Below are 18,154 nucleotides of genomic sequence, written 5' to 3'. Positions count from 1 at the left end.
CTGAAATTGTTATTTCAATGTTGTTTTTTTATATTTTTTAATTATATTTTACAAAATAAACCAATAATAGAATTTTTTTTAAATTTTTTTAACAATTACTCCAAAAATGAACAAGATTAATTTGAATACGTAACGTGTGAAAAATTTGAAACTTTACAGGGAATCAAATACAGAATTTTATGAACAAACGTGGACAAACTGCAATACTACAACAGTAGGATTAGAATTATATTTTTAAATGTTTTTGAAATATTGAATTTTTATTTTTATGGTGAAAACATGTTACAAGTATAGAAAAGTGATAAAGTTTGGTCAGTTTATTATTCTATGTATCCACTTAATTTAAGAAATTTTTATATTTAAAATATTTTGAAAAATTAAAGAAAATTGAATTTTGTTTTTCAGGAATATTTACCTTATTAGTTGAAAGTTTTTCAATTTATCAGAACGGTAAATTACTCTTGAAAACATCTAATCCTAAACGACCGTTGTCAATACTGAATGGATTACGTTTTCTTTCTGTAGTCTGGGTTATTTCAAGCCATCACTGGTTATTTTCTGCTCTAAGACCAGCGCTTAACTTCATTGAAATGTCACAGGTAGTTCAATTAATTTAATTAGAAGTATAGCTTTCCTCTCCTTCTCCTCCTAAATAGACTCTTCACTATTTCCACTACTCCTTCATCATTAACTCAATATTTTACTTCTTCTTACTCCTGAATTTTATTTTTAAAACGTTTTTTTTTTACAGCTCAACTTGTTTTTATTTTTTTACATACAAGAGACTCATGGGTTTATTCCAAAGACAGTACCGACTGTATTTGGTAGGGTTACAATTCTAACATCATTTGCCCATTACAAAGAAAAAAAAAAATATTTTTTTTCTATAAATGTAGTAAGCCTAAGCAATATTTAAATCTTTTGGTATTAAAATAAGTTACATTTTTTTAAATATTTTCATGTATCATTAATTACATGAAGTACGTTATGGGTTCAGTTTTATCTTGCTTACGCAGTGTATATTGTCGCCGAATGGCTTCGACGGAACGTGGTACTTACTAGCCTTATGGTAGCCCGGAAAAGAGCCGTTTTTGTCGTCGATTGGCTTCGACAGCTCGTTGTAACTATTAATAAATTTATGGTAACCCCGAGAAGGGTTGTTGTCGAATGGCTTCAACGGCTCGTAATTTATAACCTTGTGGTGGCCCTAAAAAGGGCCGTTTTTTGTGTTAACTCTGAGAAGAGCTGTTGGGTCCGAAAGCTGGTCTCCGACGAAGTCGGGGAGTTGCGGGTCGTCGATTGAAGTCAGACCGGACTTTCCCTCAGCATTAGTTGGGTCCCCACTACAGCGTGGCAGTGGTGGCCCCCAGAGCCCCGCAGTATCGGGTCGGCGTCGGTCGTCCTTCGCCGGCGCGGCCAAGACAGTTCTCCCCGAGCGATCCCACGCTGGGCCGGCTACTGCTGCTGAGTCCGCCGGCAGGGCGATTGAAGCACGGCGAGCTGGAGCGGGAAGGCAGCGTCCGCGACCTGCGGCTCCTTCGGCGGGCCTGCTGCTCCGGCGAAGATGTTGGCATCCGCCTGGAGGTCCCACGTTGAGCCGGGCTGGGAACTTCTGTCTTCTTCCATCTTCTTCTTGGTCTTCTCCAGGTAATTTTCTCGTACAATACACACAATATAAAAAAATTACCTAAACTAAAGTTACTCATATTGGAGGAGAATACCTCATGGTGACCTTGGATTTGACCTTTAACGTGATCTTATTTAAAGGGTAACACGATTTTTTTTTAATGGATTGACCTATTTTTTTGCCCCCATCAATGAAATGAGCAGAAACCTTTACATTGGAATATGTGGTTTCACATATGACCTTGGACTTTTTTGAATATCGTACAGCTAATCATCAGAGATAGTATTATACGAATTATACGTTTTTGAAGATCATATAATATGCCTGGAATATTTATTTTCCAGGCCAATTACCTCGCAACCCATGGGAAAAAACATAAAAATGATTTTACATTATTGTATAACACAATCTTTGATGGTTAGCCGTATGACCTTCAAAAAAAAGGTTCAAGGTCATATATGTTACTACATATTTCTGTGTAAACTTTTCTGCTCTATTCATTGGTGAGATCAGAAATAGGTCAATACATTTAAAAACTCATATTAACCTTGAAATAAGGTCATGGTCAAATCAAAGTTCACCATGTGGTGTCCCCCTCCAATCTGATTAACCTTTGTTTAGATATTTTTTTTTGTATTATGCGTAGTTTACAAGAAAATAGCCTGGGGTGATTAAAATGAAACTCTACTTTTCTCTTATCATCCTAATCAAAACGATAATGTTTTTATTTTTTTAAAATTATCTTTTCTGACCGAAATAGTTGTTATTTGTAAAATATATAATAACTTAAACAATACTGGTCGACAGTCAATCTAATTGGACGAGGTCAATTAGAAATTATTTTCTGGTGCTTGAAAGAGCATATTATTTACTTATTCTACTAAAGGGTTAATTGAAAAAATATGCAGAAGCGAGCCGATTTTTTTTTTTGATTTTTCTTCATTATTTTGAAAAATAAAAAATATCGGTAAGAAAAACAAATTTTTATAAATTTTATTAATAAAAAAGTTAAAACCGGTTTCAAAATTTTACCATAATATTTTTAAATTATTTATTAAGCTTCAAAATCATTGGATAAGTTACACAAGTAGTGTAATATCTGAGTAATAAGAAAAACAATGACAGTTAAATAAATCTTTAACGAAACATTTAAACAATCTTTTTTTTTAAATCTATTTCATAAATTTTCATTTGTATGTACATAAAAATATATTTTCTAATTATACAATTTTCATTGCAGTTATTTACGAAGGTTTACGCGGCCGGTGTACTCAATGGTGTGTTGGCAGTAGATGTGTTCATATTAATCAATGGACTTCTATTGTCTTATTTATTTATGGATGTCATGATGAAGGGACATAAATTCAATTTATTGTTGTTCTATACACATAGAATTGTTAGGTAAGTATAATTCATAAATAAATAAAATTATTATTTACATTTTATTAAAAAAAAAATGTACATATATATATATATACATTTTTTTATTTATTAAAATACAACGTGATTATATCTGTTTATATTGTAACATCTATTTAATTTGAAATATTAACGCTTTACAAACCGTATTTTATTGTATAGTTTGAAAAAAATCACAAATTTTCGAATTTTCAAAGATTAAATTTTAATAAGTTTTTATAGAATTACTTATTTAATATATTTTAATTAATAAGAACAATAATATATTTTTTATCTATTTGTTTTCATAAACTGTACACTATAGCTTCCCGCTAAAACATAAGTCTTATCAGGAGGTTCCAGTATTAGCATAACTGAATACAAGTTACACTACAGTATAACACAAAAAATACAATCAAAAAAATAAAAATAAATAAATAAATTTAAAAACAATCTTTTAAACACATTTTTTTTGTTTTCAACAAAATAATATGTATAAAGTTGTCTATTTTTGCAAAACCATGGGGAGCGACCTCAGTTCTATTTTGCAACATGGGAAAGCGCGTCCCATGTTTTTCATTGTGATCTTGTGAAAATAGACAACTTTATACATATTATTTTGTTGAAAACAAAAGTGTTTAAAGCTTGTTTAAAGTTTTTTTTTCATGATATCTTTGACATCATTTCTGTAAAATAGCTTCATACTGCTCTGGTATTTTCTACGCCCTGCGTTTCAAATAAAATTTTCACTTTCAAATCGAGTCTCGCGCTCTTCAGTTGACACAGCTGTACGAATTTGTGAATAACACTGACGTCTAAGCGCCAAACGCTTCTGGTAGTTAGCTTTATGCTTTAAGTAGTTCTGGTGTTCACTTTCAAATCGAGCCTCACGCTCTTCAGTTGACTCGCTGCAAGAATTTTAGCTTTACGCTTTAAATAGCGTTGGCGTTCACTTTCAAATCTAGTCTCGCGCTCGAAGGAATTTAATAAGTGGGAAAAGTTTACGTTTTTTTTTTTTTTAAATTATTCCCAAAATACAAATATCATTTTATATAAATCTTTCGTAAAAAGAAGAATGAATCGTTCGAAGGAATGAATCCATTCGAAAAGTATAAATCGTTCGAACGTATGAATCATTCGTGCATTACTGCCTACTGCGCATTTGTACTGTGCACTATGGAGCGAAAACGTTAACCGCGGAACGAAAGTGTGTTAAAAAAATGCATGTAAAAATATATTTATATTCTTAGATAATATTTAAAATATTATTAAATTCTTAAAATTAAGCTTCCCATTTAAAATAAAATAAATATTAATTAAAATAAATTGAGTTTAATTTAAAAGTTATATAAATATTAATAAACAATTAGAATAAGTTTAAAAAAAGGTAATTTTTAATAAATACATCTAAATTTGCCTGTACTTGCAGATTACAGATTACTTTTTATAATGTATGAATCATAAATACATTTTATCATAAAAGGGAAATGAATTTAGGAATTCCCGAGGTATTAATATACTAGGCGATCTGCCGCTGTAGTTAGTTCTTAGATGGTATCTATTGAAATGAACAAATAAATAAATAAAATTATAAAAATAATATAACCAAACTTAATCTATGCTGGCTTCGGTAGCTAACCTTGACTAGCAAGCGTAGGTTAAGTTTGATAAGATTATATTTATAACCCACCGGGTTGGTCTACTGGTGAACGCGTCTTCCCAAATCAGTTGATTTGGAAGTCGAGAGTTACAGCGTTCAAGTCCTAGTAAAGGCAGTTGCTTTTATTCGGATTGAATACTAGATCGTGGATATCGGTGTTCTTTGGTGGTTGGGTTTCAATTAACCACACATCTCAGGAATGGTCGAACTGAGACTGTACAAGACTACACTTCACTTACACTCATACATATCATCCTCTGAAATAAATCCAGGAGGCTAAACAGAAAAAAGGAAAAAAATTATATTTATAATTTTCTTTATTTTCTTATTTCAATTTAACGTTTCAGTGGCGCCATCTAAGAACTAATTAAGTAACTAAAGTGGTAGATCGCTTACTGCATTAATACCATTCCCGCTAATAAATAATTAAAAACATCTTTATAAAAAAATTGTATTTTTACTTATTTTTGAAATATTTGAATTCAGTTAATTAAAAATGTTATGAATTTGGGTTTTTAAAGTATTCTTATCATATAATCTTAAATAATTTGATATCGTTTACATTCTCTTGTGTCAGAAATAAAGGGGTACATTGCATTTTACTAGGTAATTATTATTTTGGAAAAATAATTAATAAAGTGAGAAATAATGGAAATCTATACATTGGGTCAATTTATTACAATGATTATAAATGTTTAAATTTGGGCGGGTAGTTTGACAAAGTGTTTAAAATCATTTTAAGCGCTCGTTTTTTTGGGCGATCATTTTTAAAAACGAGTCATCTGCCATGTATTATTAAACGAGTAAAGCCAGCATTAGTGCTTTACACATTAGTAAAAGAGTTTTAAGTTGAAGGGCATTCTTCAGATAATAAAATCTATTCAGATAAGTTATAATTATAATAATAATAATAATTATTGGTGCACATTGAGGCAATCATATATTTTATTTACTATTAGTAAATTCAATTACCTACCTTTTATATTGATATTATTCCAGTATTACTTACTAACTTTTATGTTTGATTGTAATATTTCCTCACTTATCCAACACGTAGCCATGATTTATGTCCGATTCAGATGAAAAGGTAGTACACTAATAAATTGTAAAGGTATTACAAAGATAAACATATAAATTATTGTTCTTATTTCACTTAATTTATATTTTTATTTAAACGTACAGAATAATTTTTAAGTATGGAAACAACTTTATACTGCACATCTGAGAGTTGTTTGAAGGCAGAAAGAAATGAGGTTCTACGTAGTTTAAAAAAAAAAAACTGCATTATGGTGGATTTTAAATTATTGCCCGCCATCTTATATCTGCCATATTGAATCAAACGTATTTTTTTTTAAATAGGAAGGTAAACTTACGATACGTGATTTAGATTTAAAATTTTACAATAAAAACAATGGTAAACCCATTTTTCTGTTAATGGCTTGTTTATCGAGTTATAAGCATTCAAATATGCAATGACGGAAAAATTGTGTTAACAATAAAACGAATTAAAACGCCCTGCGTGAACAATTTTATTGCATTTAACATTCATAATGCGTACAATAATGAACTTAGTATTGATAATAATAAATAATTAACAACAAATTAAACGGCTATATCGACTGATATTATTTTCAACTTCCAGTGATAATATCAGCTGATATTCGATACTTATCGTAAATTAAACAAATGAGCTGGAAATTTCTACTTAAAAAATTTATTTGAGTAAATCAGCTGTTAATTTAAAAAAATGCAATTTGTATTACGTTGAAACAATGCGACTTATTAACACCTCATTTCATTTTTTTTACTTCAACGTACTTGTAATGGTAAAATTTGATAGTGCTAGTATAAAAGTTAAGTTGTAGGCCTAGTTGTTCAAATTTGTTTTTCGGTGAAAGTTTTATTATTAGTTTCCTCGTTCATTTATTTAATTTTATTAAATATTAAATCTTAAAATAACAATGCCTTCTTTAACTGAAACCGAAAAAATAACTCTGTTGATGATGTACATATATGGTGACAGAGTTCGGCCTTTAAAAAAGGTGTGCGATTTATTTAATAATAGATTTCCAAACAGAGAACCAATAAGTAAATCCACTGTGATCAAGACAGTATAGAGATTTGAAAAAAAAAAACGGTAATATAAAGAACTGTCCTCGCACCGGTATACCGTGGTTTACCGATTCGAAAAGTTGTTGCCCAACATGACATCAGTTATTTTTCGGATGAAAGAATTCTTAAAATAAATAAATTTCATCCTTGTAAGTTACACCTGGTACAAGAACATTCAGAAGATGATATTGACCGTCGAGTTGAGTATTATGATTATTATAATGCAAAAATTAGATAAAGACGCAAATTTTTCTAATACAACAATATTTACTGATGAAGCGACGTTTATGTTAAATGGCCATTTGAATAAGCAAAATAATCGATATTGGAGCGATAATAATCCCAGATGGATGTCGGAAGCTCATACACAGCTGAACGTTTGGACGGGAATCGTTGGTCATTGTATTTTAGGGCTTTTTATTTTACATGACAATCTTACAGAAGATACTTACTGCAACATGTTAGCTGATAGGATTTTACCAAATATTCGGGAAAATGTTAGACAAAAATTAAATAATAACGTATGTTTCAGAAAGATGGGGTACCACCTCATTACTGTCTAAGGGCACGATAAATTATAAACGAACAATTTCCAAATCGCTGGATAGGTCGTAGAGGAGCCATAGTCCTGCCAAGTCCCCAGACCTGTCTACTTTGGATTACTTTTTTTGGGGATATCTGAAAAATAATTTTTACAAAACAAATCCTGCAGGCATTGACGAATTAAAATAAAAATAATAATAATTGACGAATCTGCTCGTGTATCATCTCAATTCCCCCCGAGGAGAGCAGATCTCGCCTCGTAGCGTGTCAGGTCGCTACACCTATCCCTCCATTCCTTGCCAACAATGGCTTTAACGGAGGACATCTTTTTGCCCTCAAACTGATCACATTCCACAGTGTTCAGCCCGGCCTTGAGGGACATCTACATCAGTAAATTCATCCGAGAGATAGTATTGAGTTCTGCCTTCCGAAGAAGACAGCTGACATCTAACGCTACCACGTTGCCCTCAGGAACTAAGCTAAAAGCCTACTCGCGGAAGATCGAAGACCCCGCGCCTGTCACCTTTAAGCCCTAAAGTACACCCTAGTGCGTAGATGCGACAAGTATGCCGCGACAGCATATCAATCTGCAAAATTCAGTCACCCGCAAACGAATATCGTTATTTAAGCGATTGGAGTGCAGCCAGCATAAACTAAGTCCCAGAGGACCAACCCAGCGTTCAAGTCCTAGTAAAGCCAGATATTTTTACACGGACTTGAATACTAGATCGTGGATACCGGTGTTCTTTGGTGGTTGGGTTTCAATTAACCACACATCTCAGGTATGGTCGAACTGAGAATGTACAAGACTACACTTCATTCACACTCATACATATCATCCTCATTCATCCTCTGAAGTATTATCTAAACGGTAGTTACCGGAGGCTAAACAGGAAAAAGAAAGAAGTCCCAGAGGACCTCAGGTCTGGTCCATCGGGAGCTGAGTATAACTACTCGTGTACCATCACAAATGACATAAAAAGTTATAAACGGATATTAATTAGGTTAGCACATTGCAAAGCTGTAGAGGGGAAGTATTTAACCAGTCAGCCAAAATTCGGTGTATTTTTAATATCCAACAAGAATTAGGTGGGGGAATATGCATGTTTCAAAATAAAACATCAAAATTGGTAGTTTTTCGTTTATCCCCCCCCCCCCCTTAACGTTTGCAAGTTTTTTACCTGGAGATACCTGAAAATAGCAATATATATTGATATTAACAATAACCATGTTGGAAAAATATCCCAATAATCAGATATAACCATTTATATTACCATTCTCATAACCATTTAATTTATTTATTTTATAAATATAATCTTCTTTCTTTCCTGTTTAGCCTCCGGTAATTAGCGTTCAAATTGTACTTCAAAGGATGAATGAGGATGATATGTATGAGTGTAAATGAAGTGCAGACTTGTACAGTCTCACTTCGACCATTCCTGAGATGTGGTTAATTGAGAACCAACCACCAAAGAACACCAATATTCACGATCTAGTATTCAAATCCGTGTAAAAATAACTGACTTTACTAGGACTTGAACGCTGGAACTCTCGACTTCCAAATCAGCTGATTTGGATAGATGTAGATATAAATTATAAATATAATCTAATCAAACTTAACCTACGCTAGTTTCGCTCGCTAAGCTTACTAATCAATATTAATGTTTTGAATATTTAAATAATTCATCCAGTAATTATTGCTGAAATTATTTTTTTTTTAAATGTCATGCCCGACCGGGATTCGTACCCGGAACCACCAGATAAAAGGCCGAGACGCTACCACTCGCGCCGCGGAGGCCAGCAATTATCTATTATTTAAATAATCAAAACATGACTGTTAATTAGTCGAGGTTAGCGAGCGATGTGAGGTTAAGTTTGGTTGATTATATTTATAACTTATATCCTTAATTATAAGCAATAATCTTTATATTTTTGATATATAAAATATATTAATATGCAGAATGTTTGTAATGATTGGTATTGGTGTGTTATTGGGTTATTTCTCCAACCGGATTATTGTTAATATCAATATTTTCTACTATTTTCAAACATGCATATTCCCACCTAATTCTTATTGGATATTAAAAATACATCGATTTTTGGCCCATTGGTTAAAAATTTAAGTGGGCTTTTTTTTATGGGGAGGGGAGAATTATGAAAAAGTTCCAGTATTTTAAACATTTATAGTAGAACGGTATGCTTTCAAAATATATTTAATTAGTAATTTACGATCGAAAAACTTTTTTTTTTTAATTTTTAAATAAATATCATAATATTTAAAGTAAATAACATCAGTTGATATAGCCGTTTAATTTGTTATTGTGTTGTTAATTATAAGTTATTTTTTATTATTATCAATATTATAGGACTGTTTGTAGTTGTTTTTGTATGCATTATGAATGTATAATCCATTAAAATGGTTCATGCTACGCGTTTTACCTCGTTTTATTGTTAAAACGATTTTTCCGTCATTGCAACTTTGAATGCATATAACTCAATAACGAAGGAATTAACAGAAAAAAGGGATTCAACATTGTTTTTCTTGTAAAATTTTAAATCTAATTCATTTCTCATGACCTATTTTTAAAAAAAATTAACTTCGATTCAATACGGCGGATACAAAATGAAGGGCAAAAAAAAATATCCACCATAATGCAGATTTTTTTTTAACTATGTAGAACCCCCATTTCTTCCTATTTCCAAATACCTCTCACATATGCAGTATAATGTTGCATATACATAAATAACTCCGTACTTAAAAATCACCCGTCTCATAATGCACAAGAAAGTAAAAAAAAATAAAATATATATATATTTTAATTATAAAAATACTATACTAAGCTGTTTGTTACGATTAAATAGGAATTTAATTGATCCTTCAGGCCATCAAATGTTATCTTTTTATTGTTTTTCCCCCTACACAGCTGAACCGGATTTGCAGTCAAGCATCAATTAGTCCAGGGGCGTGTCCTTGCGACTCTAACGGGCCTCCCTGCCTGCCACCAGTAGGTCCGGTATGGCAGGTCGGCCCGCGGTTCCGGATCTTCTTATTTTAATTTGTCCGCCTCTAACTTTAGAGGCGGGGATAACCGCGCCCGGGTATGATGTTCCCGGGACCACTCCTCATCCGCCGGGACTAGGACTTTTCTCAATTTTTTTTTTTTTTTTGACCCGGGGTATAGGGAGCCCCCGTGCAAGCACGGATGAACGGCAGCTCATCAGAGGACTATCCTTCCCCCCACGTCGTCCATAAAGACTTCAATATGCTCCCCAACTCTGTAATCCTTTTCCTTCTTCTTTATGATGTCTGCAATCAACTTCTTCGTGTTTAGCCGTTTCCTTAAATCCTTCAACATGTACGGGACAGGGGTTTCAGGTGTTATCCATTCGAGTTTACAATTTAACTTGGCCCCATCCTACCGAGGACATTCAAAGAATGCATGGTCCTGCAGCTCGCAATATATGCTGTTCTGGGACATCGTTCTACCAAATCGGTAGAGATATTCCCGAAATTAAAATTTTATCTTTTACCTGAAAGGGAACTACCTGAAAGGAAATTAATTCATTAAAATTCAGTCTATTAATAGTAAAATATTTGTTGCGTAAAATATATCTGCAGATAAGAAACATTATTAATTACAATATAATTATTAATAGATGAATTGAAAGATTATATGACAAGTTAACATAAAATTGTTTCTCTGCATTGAAAAATTTATTCACAATATAATGAATATTAAAAAAACATAAATAAATAAATAATCACAAGTATTCTATGTAATATGTTTAATCAAAATCACTTATTATGTGTATAAAGAAGAGCAAATGCAGATTATTTTAAAAATAAATCCATCTAAAAAATCCGCTTTATATTTCAAAACTGAGGGTTAGGAGGTAGAATTAAAATTGTGGATCTATATAGTTTCAAGATTACTACATTATCGTGTGTTTGAAATCTTTGGCCATCATCTTGGATACGTCATATTGAATCAAACTTCTTTTTTTAGGAAGTTGGAGTCGTGATAAAAATTTTAATGTAAACTTTTACGAAAAAATATATTAAAATTGCGGTAGTAATGAAAAAAAAAAGAAAAAAAGGTTAAACGTTCCTTAATAAAGTTTTTAGGTGTTACTTTATCATGCGATCTGCCTTCATCATTAGCAGGTTTGTCAATGGTGGCTTCTGGATGTTGAGTCTAAATCTTCTTCTCTTTATTTTTCTTGTTTAGCCTCCGGGAATTACATTCAGGTATTATTTCAGAGACTGAATGAGGATATGTATGAGTGTAAATGAAGAGAAGTGTTGTACAGTCTCAGTTCGACCGTTTCTTAGATGTGTGGTTTGAATCTAAATCTACAGGAAACTATCATAACGAGATGAACTGTTAAGCGATGTGAAAGTTAATTCGGTTATTGTCTTAGACAAACCTCCTTATTATTCATGTAAAAAGAAAAAAGTTCCAGTCGTGTTTTGGAAAAAGAATTATGCCAAAATGTGACTTAATTCAAAAGGAGTGTTTTTTGAAGATGATCAACTTAAGGTTCATTTATTTCAAAAGGTTTCGCGTGTAAAGATTAATTTCAATTTGTATAAAATTGATGGGTTAGAGTGGCGGCTCGTAGCTAAAATTAGTGGGGGTGTTGTTCCAGAAAATTTTTACTTGGCCTTTTCAAGGCCATGATTAAAGTTTTCTGTAAAATAAAAGAACCGAAAAAAATGAATCAAAAAAGAATAGCTGGAAGGAGGATAATAATCTAATTCTACACTTTATCACGTTCAGGAATATGTTACAAAACCGTATAAGTAATAAAATGTCAATGCAGATAATATTTTGTAGTATTATTACATAACTTAATAAAATGCCCGCATAAAAACACTATAGTCCAACGATGCTTAATTTAAATTTGTATGTACACAGAAACAAATACATAATTAGTTTTTATTAATTACTTCTTTCGCCCTTTCAGCGTGTTTTTGGACAGATTTGGCAATCAAAGAGCCCTTGCTTTCCTCCATCTTCTGATCGCTACTGAAAAAACAACTAAACCGCTTTCATATTCTTTCCACCGACTAAACTAGAAAAGGGAACGACAAAGAACGTTCCATATACAGGCGGAGTAAAAAAAAACCTAAAAAAATATAACTCGGTTGGTTATTTACTGATTTAGTTATTGGTTAAAACGAAACGTGATTAAGCAAGGAATTTTATTTTCAGTAATGATGCAGTAGGACTCGTTTAAATAATTTTATTTCACATCAATAGATTTAATTTAATTTATTGTAACTCCTGCTAAGAGAAAAAAATTAATTTCTCTTTAAAAAGAAAATAATAGTTCTTATGAAATATTTTTTTTAAAATACACCATTCAAATCTTGGCTTACAATACTTATTAAACGTGCTTCATCAGTTGTATGCTACATTTGGCTGAACATACTTTATTTTTAGCTCTATATAAACATATATTTATAATATACCGAGTACTAGCCGAGTACTAATGTAATGATACATTAGCTAGCCGAGTACTAGCCGTACATTTATAATATTGCCGAGTACTAGCAGACCCGGCAATGCTTTGCTAATGGTAGATATGAGTATATTTATAAATTAAATGAACGCAATTGAAAGTTTGATAAAACATTAAAAAACTGAATATTACGAAAGTTCAAAAAATTTAACCTTTCACTTTATAAAAGTTAGAATACAAATAAATCCAGTTGGAGAAACAACAGGGCTACCTATCGGATTTAATTCAATCCACTCACTAAACACAGTAGTCGGTGGAAAATAACTTTTTAATGATAAGAGATATGGCTGCAAAATCATCACAATTAATGCTGAATATTAAGAGACTAACAAAACATTACGAAACTTCACACAATTTAACCTTTCACTTTATAAAAGTCAGACTGTAAATAAATCCAATTGTGAAAACAGCACTACTTATCGGATTTAATTCAAACCACTCTCTAAACACAGTAATTGGTTCAAAATACCCGTAACTTTCTTTCTACTGATCAGATCGAGAATTTCAATAACTTTAAACCTTCTCCGGACAACGAAGACCATTTTGCAAAAACTCGCCCGTAAATCGGACCAGTAGTTTTTTAATCTATAGTAGAAACTCATTCGAACATTGCATCAGAAGAAGAAGAAAGTCTGTTTGTGTATTTGTTTGCTTCTTAAATATCTCACCGGCGCCTCCTAGCGGGTATAGTTTTTGCAATTTTTTTTTTCTTTTCGCGTAACTAATAAATATTCTGAATATGAGCCAAATCGGTCCATAAATACAATTTTTCTAAATATCTCGACCCAACGCCACTTAGCGGGTCCAAACTAATTCCGAAACCTTCGCAGGCGTGCACATAACTCACCGCATAGGATGAATCGTATAGGAACGCATACCGGACAAACAAACAGACATTAATTTATATATATATATATATATATATATATATATATATATATATATATATATATATATATATAGAGAGAGAGAGAGAGAGAGAGAGAGAGAGCGAGATAAGTATATTTACATACATTATATTCATGTAAATTAAACCATTACTTTGTTATCATTACAGTTGTTTTAATAGTTATTTTATCAATAACAAATGGGGCTTTTTAAACATGATAATGACTATTCGACATTTAGTTAAGAATTTATAAGATAAATTGATATATTATGTAGTTTTAATATTATTTGCATAAATTTAGAATATAAAGTATATTATTAGTCAAGTTGTATGTTTGCTGGTTTATTAGAAGGTTGTTAACTCCTTTAACAAAATAATAAGAGTTCAAGGCTGGTCTTGTTTAATTCTTCAATAAATTTTTGTTTTAACCTTCACAAATGTAAGTTTATTACTGAAGTTTATCTTCAACATATTGAAGATGAACTTAAAAAATATGCTTTTGGTTATTTTTTAACCTAATTCAACTTTGTTCTGAAATAAAACGTCGAGAGTAATTTTTTAAATATATCTGTGTAGTAAATAATTATAATCTAGCAGTTTCCATCAGCAGTTAAATTATTTTTGAAATAAAAAGTTGTTATATTAGTTTTTGATTTTTTGATAAGCTGAGTAATACAACATATTAAAATGTGAAAGAACAAGTTTTTTAAAATGAGTTGCAACAATTTTTTAAAATTATTTATAATTATAAAAATGAAGAACAAGTTTGATTAAATTGAATATGACTTATCGACTAATTTTTTCATAATACAAAAATTTTATAATGATTCGACATGCTATTCAACAAATTTTTTTTTCTTTTTCTTTTAATTTCCACTAAAGAGGTAAATCAGGTTTTTAAATTTGTTTGACAAGAAGCTTAAATTCATGTTTTGTTGTATCAGAACAGTAACTTATTACCGCAGAAAGTAGTGAGAGTATACATCTTATAGCTATTTACATCTCTGACTGTGTGTGCATACAGATAATTTTAATGATATTTAGAATATAAAGTGTAGCATTAGTTGAATTATTATATATTTGGTGATTTATTTCAAGCTTGTTCAACTCCTTTGATAAAAAATAATGGTAAGAGTTCAACATACACACACACACACACACGCACATATATATATATATATATATATATATATATATATATATATATATATATATATATATATATATATATATATACACACACACACACAGACAGAGAGAGAGAGAGAGTGAGAGAGAGAGAGAGAGAGAGAAAGAGAGCAAGAGAGAGAGAGAGACATAAAAATAAGAGAAAAAATTAAGCACTTTTATTTCAGTAGTCATTTACACTGCTCTAATTCTAGTTTTTTTTCTACAGTGGATGGATTTTCTAGTAAATGAAAAAAATTACCAATATTAAGTGAGTTTTAAACCCAGAAATTTCTGAATGAAAGGGAGAGACGCTACTCTTTTGCATCATATAGGCTTGAAATACTTTTATAAAGAGTGGTACAGCCGATTTTTATGTACTTAAATGTTTTGCTTACTTCCAAATCTATATTTTTATCATCCCATACAACCAAAAATTATATCAATAAATTCAGAATGGTTAATAGTATTAATTTTAAAAAATTAAAAGATAAATAAAAAAATTTATTATACTAAGTTGATTTCCTAATTACTTCAAGAAAAGCAGTTGAATGCTTAACAACCCACCAGGTTGGTCTAATGGTGAACTCATCTTTGCAAATCAGTTGATTTTTAAGTCGAGAATTCTAAGATTTAAATGCTAGTAACTTTTATATGGATTTGAGTACTAGATCGTGGATACGTGTTCTTTGGTGGTTGGGTTTCAAATTACCACACACCTCAGGAACGATCGATCTGAGACTGCACAAGACTACACTTCATTTACATGCACACACATCACTCTCATTCATCCTCTGAAGTAATATCTTACCATCGTTCCAGAGGCTAAACAGAAAAAGAAAGTTAATGCATAATGACCTACCGGGTTGGTCTAATTGTTAAACTTTTCATCACAAATCAGCTGATTTTGAAGTTGAGAGTTCTAAGGTTAGGTTAAAATTCTAGTAAAGGCAATTACTTTTATTTGGATTTGAATACTAGATTGCAGATACCAGTGTTCTTTGATGGTCGGGTTTCAATATCAGGAACAATCGACCTGAGACTGTACAAGACTTCACTTCATTTATACTCATATATATCATCATCACTCATCCTCTGATGTAATACCTTATGGTGATTAAGAAGGCTAAACAGAAAAAGAGTTAATGCTTAATGGCCAAAAAAAATATATATATTTTAAATTGAGAAAATAAGAATGAAAAGAAAAATATTCCTTTGAAGCAAGATACTAGAAGAATAAAATTTTACTGCAGGATCACAGAAAAGATAAACATTTATTGTCCAATCTTATAAAGAGCCAAACTAGGTTGATTAGTAATTAATATAATCATTCAACTTCAGTTAATTTGTTAATAGAGGAATATAGTAAAACAGTTCAATGAAAATAAAGCTTAGTATATGTAAAACTTAAGCCAATGTTATAGAATGTAGCAAATATGTAGAGAGTATTCCAGAAAAAAAAAGGAATGGATAATAACACCAAACCAGCCAAATGACTGATGAATCATAAAAATTAAATGAATAATAAAGAATATTTTATTTTATTGACAAAGAAAAGCAAATACCAATTACAATATTTCTAACTTTGTTTTTAAAGAGATGAGTTCTTCAGAATATTTAAATAATTATACTTTCTAGATAAAAGGCAAAGATATTACTGTAAAATATGTTATTATTATTAGAATATTAGGTTGTGTAATACTATATTTTTAATGTTTGTTTAAAATTGATAAAAAAAAATTATACTTCTTAAAGTAATTTTAAACATAATTCTTTTTATGTGTAGTATTTTTAAGTCCCTTAAATTTTCTGTCTCTCAAATGTATATCTCATATTTCTTGTCTCTTAAGCACATTGGCATTGTTTTAAATTTCTTGTGAATTGTTTTTATTTAATAATAAATAATTAAATGAAAGGTATAAATCAATAATCTCATTTAACAGGAATTTCTTTTAGAATCTATTTGTTCTAGATTAAAAACACAATTTGATAAATGAATAACCTGTTAATATTTTTATATTTAATGAAATTTTTTTTGTATGAGAAATGATAAACATTTCAAAATATATTTACTTTAATAAATCAGTACTAGTCAGTGCATAGGATAATCATTTTAAAAGTGAAGTATTGTATTTTTACATAAATTAAAAAAAAAAAATTAATATTTCATTAATTTTGAACGAGGAAAATTTGGTATTTGTAACTTTGGGTTAGGTTTGATTGTATCGAAATCAGTGGCTAAATAAAATACCTGTAGCAGGCTCTTTTGAATAGCTGAAGAAAGAGTCTGCACTGCCAAATGTTATTGTGTACAGAATATGTATATGAATTTAGTGATAACTTTATTAAAGCAGCACCAACAAATAAATCTACTGATAAATTTACAAAATGTTTTACAATTTTTAACCAAAAATGAATCAGGAAAAAGACAATTTTAGTAGAAAAAGTTATGGATTGAGTTTAGCAGATATTGCTATGTCTCAATACAAATTTCTCAGGAAATTAAGAAAACAATCAAATATTTTATTTAGTTTGGTTAATACAAGTGGAAGGAAACTGTTAAAATTGTTCTTATTAAATTTAATTTTTTTTATAACAAGTTTATCAAAAAAATATTGGTTGTTTCTATTAGTTTAAAAACTTTATCCATGAACAATATCAATTTTTTTTGTGCATTGTGCTGTGTTAAGAAAGTAGCTGGTTAAACCAATATTTTTGAATAAATTGTAAATTCTGAATATTAAAAAGAGTTTTTCTGGTTTAAGAAAATCATGAAGAAACTTTTCTTAGCATGAAAAGTATAAGAAATACAAATCTGCAATAATTAACAGACCCTATTACTGTACTTCTCTTCTGTCAGAATAGTGAACTGCACAAAAAATCTAGGCTAATTTCTATGGTCTTTGGCCACCATTGTCCCTTGACCTATCAAATCTTGACTTATTTTTTTATGAGGTTTGCTAAAATAAAAAGGTTTACCAAAACCATCCTTGTCCCAAGATCTGCTAAAGACAAAGTTAACTGGTACAATACATACAGTTTTACCCAGAATATTGAGAAAAAGTATCCCAGACGATGATAGATTGTGTGGATAAAGATGAACTATTTTCAGTCACTTTTTTGCCAATCTTTCTGTCAGGAAATGCAAATTCAGCTAATATGTAAGTAAAAGTAGATAAAATTACTATCGTGAAGTAATGGTGAAAAAGTAATCCAACCTAAAATAACAATG

General features: G+C 30.5%; 1 protein-coding gene across 1 annotated transcript in view; it reads left to right on the top strand.

The window, feature by feature from the left end:
• The window catches only part of LOC142332155 (nose resistant to fluoxetine protein 6-like), a 128,227-nt gene that overhangs the window by 66,403 nt on the left and 43,670 nt on the right, over positions 1 to 18,154 (top strand). Inside the window, exons 6-7 of the mRNA XM_075378426.1 lie at positions 406 to 599; positions 2,868 to 3,028. Coding sequence (XP_075234541.1) covers positions 406 to 599; positions 2,868 to 3,028 — 355 coding nt within the window. The remainder of the gene's footprint in view (positions 1 to 405; positions 600 to 2,867; positions 3,029 to 18,154) is intronic.

This window comes from Lycorma delicatula, chromosome 11, assembly GCF_047948215.1.
Source record: "Lycorma delicatula isolate Av1 chromosome 11, ASM4794821v1, whole genome shotgun sequence".
Taxonomy (NCBI): domain Eukaryota; kingdom Metazoa; phylum Arthropoda; class Insecta; order Hemiptera; family Fulgoridae; genus Lycorma; species Lycorma delicatula.
Note: the sequence above shows the minus strand (reverse complement) of the source record. Positions and strands in the feature narration are given on the sequence as shown.